Source organism: Rutilus rutilus (assembly GCF_951802725.1).
Source record: "Rutilus rutilus genome assembly, chromosome: 11".
Lineage (NCBI taxonomy): Eukaryota > Metazoa > Chordata > Actinopteri > Cypriniformes > Leuciscidae > Rutilus > Rutilus rutilus.
In genome coordinates, this window is record NC_140216.1 from 32034908 (window position 1) to 32047190 (window position 12283).

General features: G+C 35.4%; 3 protein-coding genes across 7 annotated transcripts in view; 2 read left to right on the plus strand and 1 right to left on the minus strand.

Moving 5' to 3' along the window:
- The first annotated feature begins 4 nt into the window (after nt 1-4).
- Nucleotides 5-4049, plus strand: rab25a (RAB25, member RAS oncogene family a). The gene is made up of 5 exons (XM_084423449.1): nt 5-979; nt 1174-1369; nt 2371-2564; nt 2866-2946; nt 3108-4049. Exons 1-5 carry the CDS (start codon nt 943-945, stop codon nt 3221-3223), a joined length of 624 nt encoding a protein of 207 aa, XP_084279575.1. The 5' UTR covers nt 5-942; the 3' UTR covers nt 3224-4049.
- Nucleotides 4042-7851, minus strand: naxe (NAD(P)HX epimerase). Of its 4 annotated transcripts, XM_084423445.1 has the most exons (8): nt 7799-7814; nt 7627-7642; nt 6912-7095; nt 6666-6774; nt 6467-6577; nt 6236-6346; nt 4809-4956; nt 4043-4613 (listed from the first exon to the last, which is right to left on the minus strand). In XM_084423445.1, exons 3-8 carry the CDS (start codon nt 7076-7078, stop codon nt 4411-4413), a joined length of 849 nt encoding a protein of 282 aa, XP_084279571.1. In that variant the 5' UTR covers nt 7079-7095; nt 7627-7642; nt 7799-7814; the 3' UTR covers nt 4043-4410. The 4 variants fall into 4 exon arrangements, with proteins under 4 accessions (XP_084279574.1, XP_084279571.1, XP_084279572.1 ...); XM_084423448.1 differs by lacking the exon at nt 7627-7642 and having other exon boundaries at nt 4042-4613; nt 7769-7843; XM_084423446.1 differs by having other exon boundaries at nt 7627-7851.
- A 512-nt stretch (nt 7852-8363) lies between these two features.
- oxr1b (oxidation resistance 1b) overlaps nt 8364-12283 on the plus strand; it is a 56513-nt gene continuing 52593 nt past the window's right edge. For both annotated transcript variants that reach the window (XM_084423762.1, XM_084423763.1), the window contains exon 1: nt 8364-8464. The gene's annotated coding sequence lies outside the window, so the exon portion shown is untranslated. The remainder of the gene's footprint in view (nt 8465-12283) is intronic.

Consider the following 12283-nt stretch of genomic DNA (forward strand, 5'->3'; position numbering starts at 1 on the left):
CCGTAGCGATTCGCGTCACAAAACAACACACCAGCGCCACGTCAACGCGGTGCTGCCACCCACAGGACAGGAGGATGAACGCTCGCTCATTTGTGGCTGTCAAAATTTTGATTTACAGCGTCCTTTGCTCTTCTTTCTTGTGAAATTGCTTTGCTTTTGCTTTTAATATTGCTAAAGGTCACACACTGAAGCCAGTGCGATAATATACCAGTGTTTTAAGACCTACATTGTGCACTGACTGGGCATCTGTGGCAACCTAGCACACTAGGCTACATGTTGTTTATCATACAAAAGTAACAAAACTGTCCTTAAAATAAAGAATGCAGTTTATTAATATCACCATGAGCTTTGTATACCTATCAATATGCAAAACTATTAACATGATAATGATTTTGTAAATGCTGCATAACCAGTAGAGGTGTAATTTACCAGTCTAATATTAAAGAAACACTGGCCTAAACAGGTAAATTAGCATCTGTTTTTGTATTGTAGTACGACATTCCTGCTTATACATGATAGGAATACTAAGGAAAACCCTTTTATTTTATGTTCACAAGAACAGAGTTCTGAATTTTACAGGTTTGAGAAATGCCTGTTGATACAGGACGGCTGGTTTTATGACTCAGCTTCTGATTTGCAGACATACAGAATAGGATATATGTGCTGTTGGATTGAGAAGCGACTGATTTAACCGTTTTGCGTGAGATCATGAAGTCACTCCCAATTGTGTATCAGTGGTTCTACCTGTTTCACCTGCTCTCCCACCCCAACTGTCTCAAAGAGGAGTCTTGCAGTGTGGAATCTGCCTTTAGACCAGCACAAGAATGGATTTATAAACCTTTTCAGAAACGTGAGCGTCTGCTTTTCTCCTCCCAGTGGATTTTGAGCTAGAGTAACACATAAGCACTAAATACAGACTGACACATCACTGCTAAGGTGAACATGGGGACAGATTTAACCTACAACTTTGTCTTCAAAGGTAAGTTTGATTCATTTGTTTGGAGATCAGATTTATGATTTTACAATGATCATTTTGATCTGAAACCCATAAAATAATAATCCATAGCCTATAATAAATAAGTGAATAAATGTTCTCTTTCTATGTTTACATGTGATTTTTTATAAATTTTGTGAATTAGAACAAAATCAAGCTTGTCTTTTGTTGTCTTTCAGTGGTTTTAATTGGGGAGTCAGGGGTTGGAAAAAGCAACTTACTGTCAAGATTTACCAAAAACGAGTTCAATCATGACAGCCGTACAACCATCGGGGTGGAATTCAGCACTCGCTCCATTCAAGTGGATAATATTACCATCAAGGCCCAGATCTGGGACACTGCGGGTCTAGAGCGCTACAGGGCTATTACCTCAGCGTAAGTCCCTCATCATGTCATCTCAAGCTATCCTTTAATCCTACAGATACCTCTAATCTGTATGTTCACATGAATCCTTATTTAAGATTATGGAGGCTTTGGAATTCGTTGTGATTAGCATCACACCCAGAACCACTCCTTTTTTGACCGGATATACAGTTAAAGTATAACTGATATGTTACTGGCATCTAGAGTTGTCCCAAATGTATTTGCATGACTTTTAACTCTTTTACTGTATCATAGCTTGTTTGTAGATGCCATTTGGTTTTATATTTTTTGTCACTGAATCTAATTCAGTGACATTTTTAAGCATCCAGAATACTTTTTTGGGGAACCACCACTACTTATATAATGATATTATATTCCATAATGATATTATATTTTAAATATAATTATCAGGGAAACAAAATAAGTTTCCAAATGAAAGAGTATTAATATACCATTCAAAAGTTTGGGGTTGGTACGATTTTTTAAAATGTTTTTCCAAAGAAGTATTTTATGTTTACCAAGATTGCATTTATTTGATCAAAAATACAGTAAAAACATTAATACTGTGAAAATAACTGTTTTCTGTTTTCCTGGTGTGGCAAAGCTGAATTCTCAGCATCATTACTCCAATCTTCAGTGTCACATGATCCTTCAGAAATCATTCTAATATGCTTAATTGGTGCTCAAGACATTCCTTATTATCAATGTTGAATTTCTTTAAAACATTTTTGTGAAAACTGATATACATTTATTACAAGATTCTTTATTTATTTATTTGAAATAGTAATCTTTTATTATATTATAAATGTCTTTAGTGTCACTTTTTATCAATTGAATACATTTTTGCTGTATGAAAGTAAAAATAAAAACTGACTGACCCGGAACTTTTTAACGGTATTGAAAAAGTACCTTACTCCTCACTGTAAACCAAATAATGAACCACAAAGCGCAATCTGAGCCAATACACACTTCTACTTCTGCATGTGTAATAACGAATAGTTTGGCTCTTGTAGGTATTACAGGGGAGCTGTGGGTGCACTGCTGGTTTATGACATCACCAAGCACCTGACGTATGAGAACGTTGAGCGATGGCTGAAGGAACTGTACGACCACGCTGATCCTCATATAGTAGTCATGCTTGTGGGAAATAAAAGTGACCTGGGAACTGGACGCACTGTACCAACAGAGGAGGCTAAAGACTTTGCAGGTATCAATACATTTTATTTAGTTTGCCCCGCATTCTGTTATAATTTAGCCTCACGTTATTCTAAATCTGACTCACTCTCTTCTGTGGAATACATTTTTGCACACACAATAAAAGTCAGTGCGGTCCAATGTTGTTTGGACCCCAATCAAAAATATCTTTGTGTTCGGAAGAAGAAAGTCATGCAGTTTTGGAATGACATAAAGGTTATGACAGAATTTTCATTTTGGGGTGAACTATCGCTTTAAGACATATTATGAAATAAAGTTGTATTGACATCTATTCATTTTTTTTTATAAAACAGAGGCCAAAGGCTTACTATATATGGAGACTTCTGCTTTAGAGTCAACTAACGTTGAATCTGCCTTCCTTGAAGTTCTAACTGGTGAGTTTTCTTTTTACTTCTGTCACTGATTAACATTGAAGCACAGCAAATATATTATTGGGTTTATCTTTATCATGGTGTCAAAACCAGTTCATACCTTAAGTTTAAAATCCTTGACTTTAACTCATGAAGACAATGTTCAATGATGTTTCATCCATCAGCAATACACAAGAAAGTTGCTAGTAAAGAGGTCACCAGAGGTTCCATCTGCGCCGTGACCCTGGGCCCGTCCAGCGAGTACAAGGAGGAGAAACAGTCCTGCTGTAAAAGCACCTGAACAACACCCAATGTCATCAAGAGCAAAACAAAGACATTTCCCTATGACATTGATTACGTCATACCTGCATGGAGGAACTTCTTCATACTTGGCCTTCATTGGATATCATAGCAATGAGCAAAATAGGGAGGTGACCAGGCGTTCTTAGGGTTATTGTTTTGTGGCTTGTTTTTTACTTTTAAAAGATGTAAACAATTGGAACTGATGATTGTTAATTACCACTACACATTAATGTAAATTACTCTTATGGATAAACCACAAATGGGTTGTGTTGTATTATAAAGCTATTTATATGGTGTTGAAATTAACAGAAATATATTTCAGTACATACTTCAGGTCTGTAAAATATAGATACAAAATGAACTTCTCAGTCTTTGAAACAATATGTTGGACTGATCAATTAGACATTTCTCATGGAAAGTATGTGGTGTTTATAGATGATTGATATTTTGGCATTACATTTTTTTTTTTTTTGAACACTGAAATAATTTCATACTCATAATAGAAATGTGAAGAGCTCTGCACACTGCTGCGGCTTGCAAATGTCACAATCCTCAGTCACTTCACCACAGCACACTTCCATTTCCCATAATTCCTCCTGGCTCACACCTGCACACACTCTTCTAATCATCACAGTTTGTATTGTTTCATCATTTCATCGTATTTAGTTCCTCTAGCTCCATATGTTATGCCTGTCTGCCTTTTTGTTTTATAAAATCATGTTTTAAAATCATGATTATGAATCATGTGACTTGCTCTATACAATTACCTGTGTGTGTGCTGATTTGTTTGTCTATAAACATATTCATTAACATTGTTATGTCAGCATAAAGTTTTTATTTCAGTTCAAATGCTACATATTCCCATACATAAATATGCAACATTAATATATTTAAACACAAAACAATAATACAGCAATTATTCACTAAATTCCAAAATCATCAAAAACCATTATTTTATTTTGAGGTTTTATAAATCCTTAACTAATCAGACTGGTTCTTGGCAATAAAGAGTCAATATCTTTAAACATCATCATAAACAATTATTGATTGATGCTGATTAATCACCAAGCCCATATGTACCCAATATAAGAAAAGTATTCAGAGTGGTAAACCAGACAGTTATTAACCATCTGTTTTATTTTTGTGATTACTGACACAACAGTGACATGAAGGCCTAATTAATGTTCAGTTCAGCTGATACACACACTCAGTGCCTGGGTATTGAGGCAGATTCAGCTGGTACTTCTGTTCAAGTGCAGGAGGAACGAATCGTCCTCCCAGGAAGTGATAGCGTCCTTTGAAGTGATTGGCTGCCTTCTTTGGGGCTGTGAGGGAGATGAGCATGTCAGGCTGAATCCCATCAGGAGAGCCTTTCTCCACATCCCAGCCTAAAGAGTGAAAGAAAAGGAACATCGTTTGTCATAATAAGGCAACATTTACTATTTGACTTACCATTACCAGGCGTTTTATGCAATAAAAAGAAGATTTTTGGCTCTTAAATGCTAATCAAATATTTTAATACTAGGATTGCAATAAAATTCAGTGATTATTTCTTCCTGATGATGGTGTGCGTGCATTCTCACCTGAAGGTATGTCGACACTAGCAATGGGCACAGTGATTTTCTTTAGTCGGGAGAGAATGCCACCGAATGGCTCTCGCACCGCACCCTTAAAACTGAATCCAAAGATGGCATCCACCACCAAGTTATAAGCTTCATCAATCACATCAGCCTACAGACAGCATGATGGGAGAATGCATGACATATAGAATATAGCAGACTCAAAGTATACATATTTACATATATACACTGCCGATCAAAATTTAGGGTTGGTAAGATGTTTTTCAAAGAAGTCTCTTATGCTCACCAAGCTGCATTTATTTGATTAAAAATAATATAATATTATCTAATATGTGACCCTGGATCACAAAACCAGTCATAAGGAGCGTGGGTATATTTGTGGCAATAGCCAACAATACATTGTATGGGTCAAAAATAATGATTTTTCTTTTATGCCAAAAATCAATGGGCTATTAAGTAAAGATCATGTTCCATGAAGATATTTTGTAAATTTCCTACTGTAAATATATAAAACATATATTTTTGTGAGTGAATGCAGCACAATCGCGAACATAAATGGACAACTTTAAAGGCGATTTTCTCAATGTTTCGATTTTTTTGCACCCTCAGATTCCAGATTTCCAAATAGTTGTATCTCGGCCAAATATTGTCCTATCCTAACAAACCATACATCAATTGAAAGCTTATTTATATGATGTATACATCTCAATTTCATAAAATTGCTCCATGTGACTGGTTTTGTGGTCTAGGGTCACATATTGTGAAATATTATTTCCATTTAAAATGAACTGTTTTCTATTTTAATATATTTCAAAATGTAATTTATTCAAAGCTGGATTTTCTGCATCATTACTCCAGTTTTCAGTGTCACATGGTCCTTTAGAAATCATTCTAATATGCTGATTTGGTGCTTAAGAAACATTTCTGATTATTATCAATGTTGAAAACAGTTGTGCTGCGTAATATCTTTGTGGAAACAATTACATATTTTTTCCAGGAATCTTTGACGATTAGAAAGTTTACAGCATTTATTGGACATAGAATTTTTTTGTAACATTATAAATGTATTTACTGCCACTTTCGATCAATTTAATGCATCCTTGCTGAATAAAAGTATCCATTTCTCTTTTTTAAAAGAATTACTGACCGCAAACTTCTAAATGGTTGTGTACATATACAAAACCATAAATATATATCCATTAACGTTAACAATAAATGAACATAAATCAATTTATGTGAAGGTAAAAAAAACACTAAAAAACACTGGAATGTCAGATAGGTGTTAGACATTCAGTGTAAACAGGCACATTATTTTATCAGTTATTAATGAGGAGAAGGAACCCATATGAAGGGTAAAAAAATAAAAAAATAAATTCAGACCCCCCATGGTGTAAAAAATGTGGTATTGACCGCTGAGGTTCCTGTTGTACCTCAGGCATCTCTGTCAGGAAGGATATATCCATCTTCTCACACTGGGTGGTAAGATTCTGAAACAGCTGCTTGTTGGGGCGCTTCGGGTACAATACAGATGGCTCATATCCCTAGGAGATTCACATGCAATATGAATAAAGTCAATACGCCTTCATAAAATATTACGTTTAATGAGGGAAAGATTTGAAACAGGTGCAGTCATTTTATTTAAAGCCATAACTCGAACTCACAAACAGTTTGAGATGTCTAGCACAAACCAAGCCATCTCCTCCATTATTTCCAGGGCCACAGATCACCAGAACTCTGGGTGGACTCTTGAGCAGTGATTGTAGAGGATAGCCCTATGAAGTAAACCAGTGATTTGATTGTGTATTATGTGTATAAGCTGTATGTGATCCTTTCTGCATGATGGTGGAGCATCAGATGTACCTTTGACACGGCTGTGGCACAGCTAAGCCCGGCCAGCTCCATTAACTGATCCACACTGAAGCTGTACTCATTAAACAGCTCCTCGTCAATGTGCTGAGCCTCTTCTTGTCTGTGATGACAGAAACCAGAAATAAAAACTTGTACATTGACATTCACAACAACAGTAATGTAACATCATGTTATGGATGACTGACATGCAACAATACGTATCATATCACACAGAGAGTGTAGTGCATTTACACTCACCCCAGGTACTTTATTGTATTGGCCATAGTGCAAGCCTGTCTATGAGCGAGACCTTTAGTGTAGATGTTACTGGCAACATGTGCACATGCTCCGGTATGTGTCAGGACAGAGCCTCCTCGTGATGTCACAAGAAGACCGATTCCAAACAGGGCTCGAACTCCCAACATTCACCTGGCTAAAGCACCTGAACAGGAAAAAACAATAAGAAAGTTGTTAAGAAAGGATGGCGCATGGCATTGATTTCTGCTCACATATCTTGCCTCATTCTGGGAAAGGCACAATAATAATGTTGAGACGAGAAACCTAATAAACTGCAGCCTATATATTATAAACCTGGTCACTCATTTTATGGTAAGGACATAATTCCATATCCAAGAGGTTACTGAAGATATGTAGATATGCATTTTTGAATGTAAATAGTGATATGTATAGTGAATAGTGTGTAAATAGTCTATAATATATATGCAAATAATATGAATAAACATAATATTATGTATACTTAGTATGTAGTCTAATATAAATTTACATATAATATACATAACCATTGCATATATCTCAACCTGGCCAACTTTATGATTAGAAAAAAAAAAGAAAGAAAAAAACACATATTATACATTAAAGATAATAATTTTGAACAGTTTTTAACAAGATACCATTGGGTTAAATAACTGTTATAGGGAAGAATCAACTTATAAAAACCAAAAGCATTCAGTACCTGTTAGTAAGTGTGTCTACATTAAGGTTAAACGCTCAGTAACATTCGTTAACACTAAGAAACGTTCAAGACACCGTCGTCGGGTGAATAAACACTAAACAGAGCAAAAACCAATTCAGTGAAAACTTTACAGTATACAAACATGCAGAAGTGTATTAAACAGAAAAGATACTTGCAGCCCTCTGCTGCTGAAATCCAGTATATAAAAACAATATCCGGGTTAGTGAACGTAAGCCGCTTTTCATAATAACAGCCTGACTTTTGTTTAAAACTAAATTAAATTAAATTAAATTAAATTAAATTAAATTAAATTAAATTAAATTAAATTAAATTAAATTAAATTAAATTAAATTATTAATGATAATTACTATCATTTATAATGATGATGATTATATTCCTCATAAACATTTGTCATAATAATAATAATACTTATTTTAGAGCTTTTTTTCCAAGACATAAACTTTATTCGTGTGTAAAAGAGATGTGTGGATGAACATATGTTTGAAAACAGAGGGTCATAGAAATTATTCCCTTCCCTTCCTATGATTGTACCATTGAATATCGTGTATACGTAATGTTTCTATATGTCGCCTTATATATGAAACATATCCACGCATTATTTAGAGCTGACATCCATGTGTTCAGATTTGGTCTCGTTGTTTTGGGTTCCTCCGCACCCCTTTACCTCAGGTTGTGATGGTATGTTCCGGCCATTTAATACCACTCTCATACGGCTAATGCTGGCATAGTGTGAATGGTAGTCTCTGGCAGGTGTAATCATAAACACTGCATGATATGACACATCCACTTGATTTGCTGACGCATTACCTGGCTTAAGGTAAGCGCGATTTTATTTCAAGCGATAATTGTTTTTTAATCTAGTAAGAATAAACAGTTGAGTCTGGATGTAAATAAAACAATGAAAACATATAAAAGGAGATTTAACTTGAACTTTACTGTTTCTTGGGGCAGCACTCGTAGAGGACAAAACAACAGTCTATGAAATAATATACTTTTTTCTTCTTCTTGGAGCTTTAGCTGACAGGAGGGATATTTTGGGGATAGCTGAAATTGCCAATGGGACTATATTGTATACGACATCTGCACTATAGTTTAATTTTATGCATTGCATTTCATGTATTGTTTATTATGAAAGTATTTATTTTGGGCTATATAATTTGAAGGAAGGAACCCAGAAAGGAAGTTTATATTATAATTATGTAGGTATGCATATATGTATTGTTTTTGAGTATGTTATAATTTAGTTTTTTTGTGTAAGTGGATGACTGTTTTGTCTTAAAGATACTTTGTTTCACTTTAATAGATATTATACCTGCACTGATTCAGTATTAGATTTCCAGATGGTTAATCCCTATGTCAATGAAAAAAAAAACGTGTAATTTCTTTATAAGAAGAAACCTTGATAGCGTTAATTGGTAAATATGCAAGCTTTCCCCCGCTCTCTATCATAATTTCATCTGGTCATGCATTTTAAACATAATAAGATTAAACATGAATCTTATGAGGTACAAATTAAGCTATTCTGCCAAAAGGTATCTGGTAGTACCATGGTATTCTTTGAAGTACTGTAGAATGTGTTGGCTAAATACAATGATGCATGAACATGGTAATTATGCAGTACTATGGTATATATATCAAAGTATTACCATCTGATACCATCACAGTACTTTTTTTCTCGCTGTTTGGGTGAAAGTGTCTCAGCATGATCAGATTGTTATTTCATTAAACAGCAGATTTGGATGCAAACTCAGTGTAATGGAAACTCAGAGAGGCTGTATCGCTGTTGGTATGTCCTCATTGATTGATCGATCCTAGAGCAGCAGTGCTTTCACATCCAGCTGGACACTCATGGAAAGCTGCAATAGAAAAACCCAGTGAATTATAATAGCTTGCTGTCTATAAATTACCAAAGAGATGGCTTGTTTGCCTGGCTTAGACACACTGCTTTAAAGATCCAGCCACTGAAATGACTGAAGAGCAGTTTGCACAGGGCAGTGGCTATGCACTCACAAACTGAAGAGGCTCTGTAATATTCATTTTATTGATGAGTGCTGTGTATGTGCATGTTTCGCTGTAAATTAGCCTTGTTACATAAAGATGCTTATCGTGCTTCCATGGTCATGGCTGCTGCACTTTAACAATGCCATCGTGTTTTCCAGCAAGAGCTTTTAGTGAACCGTGTTTGTCTCTTAGGATGCCATATAGTACATATTAATGTAGACCAGATACTTGAGATTTGAGACCTCAACGTATGCCTGTAGAAGGAAATCATGTGATTTGCAGATATTATTGCTGTCTAGATTGTGAACTCTCATTGGACATTGGTCGCTGTCCAGTGCTGAAATCAGTACCAATATTAGATTGGACAGATTTCCGGTAGAATTAGCCATAGAATTTAAATATATTTTCTAATATAATATATATTAGATTTACATCTTTACATCTGTCTGTGGGTTTTGCAACTATTTAATCAATGAAAAGTATTAAAAAGAGCTTGTGACTAAACCTCGTAACTCCATTGGATCCTCAAACTGTCAGTCAAACCTCATAACTCCATCCCGCCTCTATCGTGAATGAACGAAGAAGGCCTACCACACGCAGGTTGGGACGTCTCTGCTTGTTTGCAGTGCAAGAGTTAATAGAGAACTGTTTGTTTGAATAAGTATAGTGTTTTCTTTAGTCAAAATAAAGGCTAATGTTTTATGTATTTGAGGAGCGGAGAAGAGTGTCTTAGTCTAGCATTTGTTGTTGATTTAACTTTCTTAAATAGCCTTTGCGCAGAATTTCGTCTTTAATGACACAAGATTTTGGCCAAATGATATAATGAACTGAGCGCCCACATAGCTAATAAACTACAATCAACCTGTAAGTTGGTGAAAATGTAATGCGATGCAATTACTGCTTCAGATACGGCCCTTTTAATAATGGACCAAGACACTATGTCAAAATTCTCGATTTGAAAAAACGCCATTTGAGCTTGATTTTGGTAAAATGTTAATATAATAACGCATTCAAGTATCTTACCATATATAAAGCCACAATACCAACTTTGACAACGTGGTGTTTAATCCATTTCCAAGTATTTGCCACTAGGTAGGCCTATTTCATAAAGTGTGTCAGTGACTTAATTAATATGGTTGTAAGACATAATAAGACAACATATGGAATGCGATTCATTTCAGTTAGCAGACACTCTGAAATATATTTAGATGTGTTAGTTTTACCTCTATATAATTTCTTCGCGCCTGGATGGAAACTTAAGCTTGTCCCACTCTTCCCTAGTTTGTTGGTGCAGTGAAAAGTCTTGAAGTCTGCTGTAGATAATCCATAAACTTGCTGCAGTGACTCAAGTTTGCATATGCATCTATAATAAATGTTGAAACTGTGCAATTCTCTTAGGAGAAACCCAGCTAAGCTGTCTTAAATAATTGAATGACCAAAAAGATATTTGTTTTTAATCCACCTCTGTCTAAACTGTGCTGTGGTTAAGAAGAAAATGTCTTTTTCTAATTCACTAGTGGTGGAAATTGCCATTCATAAAGTAATTGGCAAAACCCAGCATCTGTAAGTAATGAGTGTAGTTATTCTCTGCGCTTTGGTCTTTCCCTGCTGTGGTGTGATATATGGACCAGATGTTTATTAATGAGGCTCATTAGTGACTTTTGATCCAATGCAAAACAGCGTACTTTGTATTTATACCTTGCAACATGCACATTAAAGTACATTTGATTTATAGATATGGTTGACCCAGTAAGTTAATGTTATTATGATGACTGCATTTTGAAGAATTGCAAAATGTACAGAGTTTGCAATGGATTGAATGCATTCATAGGCAAAATACTGTGAATTTATTTGTATATGCATCAGCCTGAAATCCTCAATGTTTAGTCATGGTCTTGGGCAATTGGATTATAGTGCACTGGATCTGTTTTCATCACAGGAAGAACAATTACCGTTGTCATTTCGTGCTATGGCTCACTGTAATGAAACCAGATGGCCAGAAGGTCATCCTCAATTAAAGGAAAATCTATTTCCATTCATAAAGTTATCCATTACCTCTAAGACGAGAGACATTTGAAACAGTCTTCAGTTCAAATCTCCTTTTCTTTTCATCAATATTAAGACCAGGAGCCATGCTATTTCAGGTCACCATTGTGTACAGGCTGCTCATTTCAATTTTCCCAAACCAATCCCAGAGATTAAACACCTTTCCTTTAGCTTGACGTGTTAAAATCTTTGATATACCTATGATTTATTAACTATGCTTTGTGGTTGAGGTAGGTTGATGACTAGTAGGTTTACCAGTGCCTACGTCTTACACCGGCCATATTCATACATTATTGATGCACTCTGCTTGGACGGGCAGCCCTAGTTGACAAATGACTTATCTCGCAATTGATCTTATTAGCTAACAAAGATTTTGACAAGCACAAGATGTTTTAGGACCTGGTGTACGACTGTGCTGGTTTTGAAATAAGACCTGTGCAAAGGCAGGTGTCTGCAGATATTTGAATATTCATATATACAATATCATGCATTTCAAATAGAGAGTGGAAAAACAGGAATTATAGTCATTAGCATTTTAATAGCCTTTAGGGCAGGTCAATTAAAGCTGATCCTTGGTTTCTTATTGACA

Excerpts from the sequence above, each read along its gene's own strand:
- naxe (XM_084423448.1), bottom strand. The coding sequence starts at position 7,078 with ATGTTGGGAGTTCGAGCCCTGTTTGGAATCGGTCTTCTTGTGACATCA. Across the intron at positions 6,775-6,911 it reads AATACAATAAAGTACCTGGG|ACAAGAAGAGGCTCAGCACA; the intron begins GTGAGTGTAAAT and ends CTGTCATCACAG. Across the intron at positions 6,347-6,466 it reads CTAGACATCTCAAACTGTTT|GGATATGAGCCATCTGTATT; the intron begins GTGAGTTCGAGT and ends TGAATCTCCTAG.
- rab25a (XM_084423449.1), top strand. The coding sequence starts at position 943 with ATGGGGACAGATTTAACCTACAACTTTGTCTTCAAAG. Across the intron at positions 1,370-2,370 it reads TACAGGGCTATTACCTCAGC|GTATTACAGGGGAGCTGTGG; the intron begins GTAAGTCCCTCA and ends TGGCTCTTGTAG. Across the intron at positions 2,947-3,107 it reads CTTCCTTGAAGTTCTAACTG|CAATACACAAGAAAGTTGCT; the intron begins GTGAGTTTTCTT and ends TTCATCCATCAG.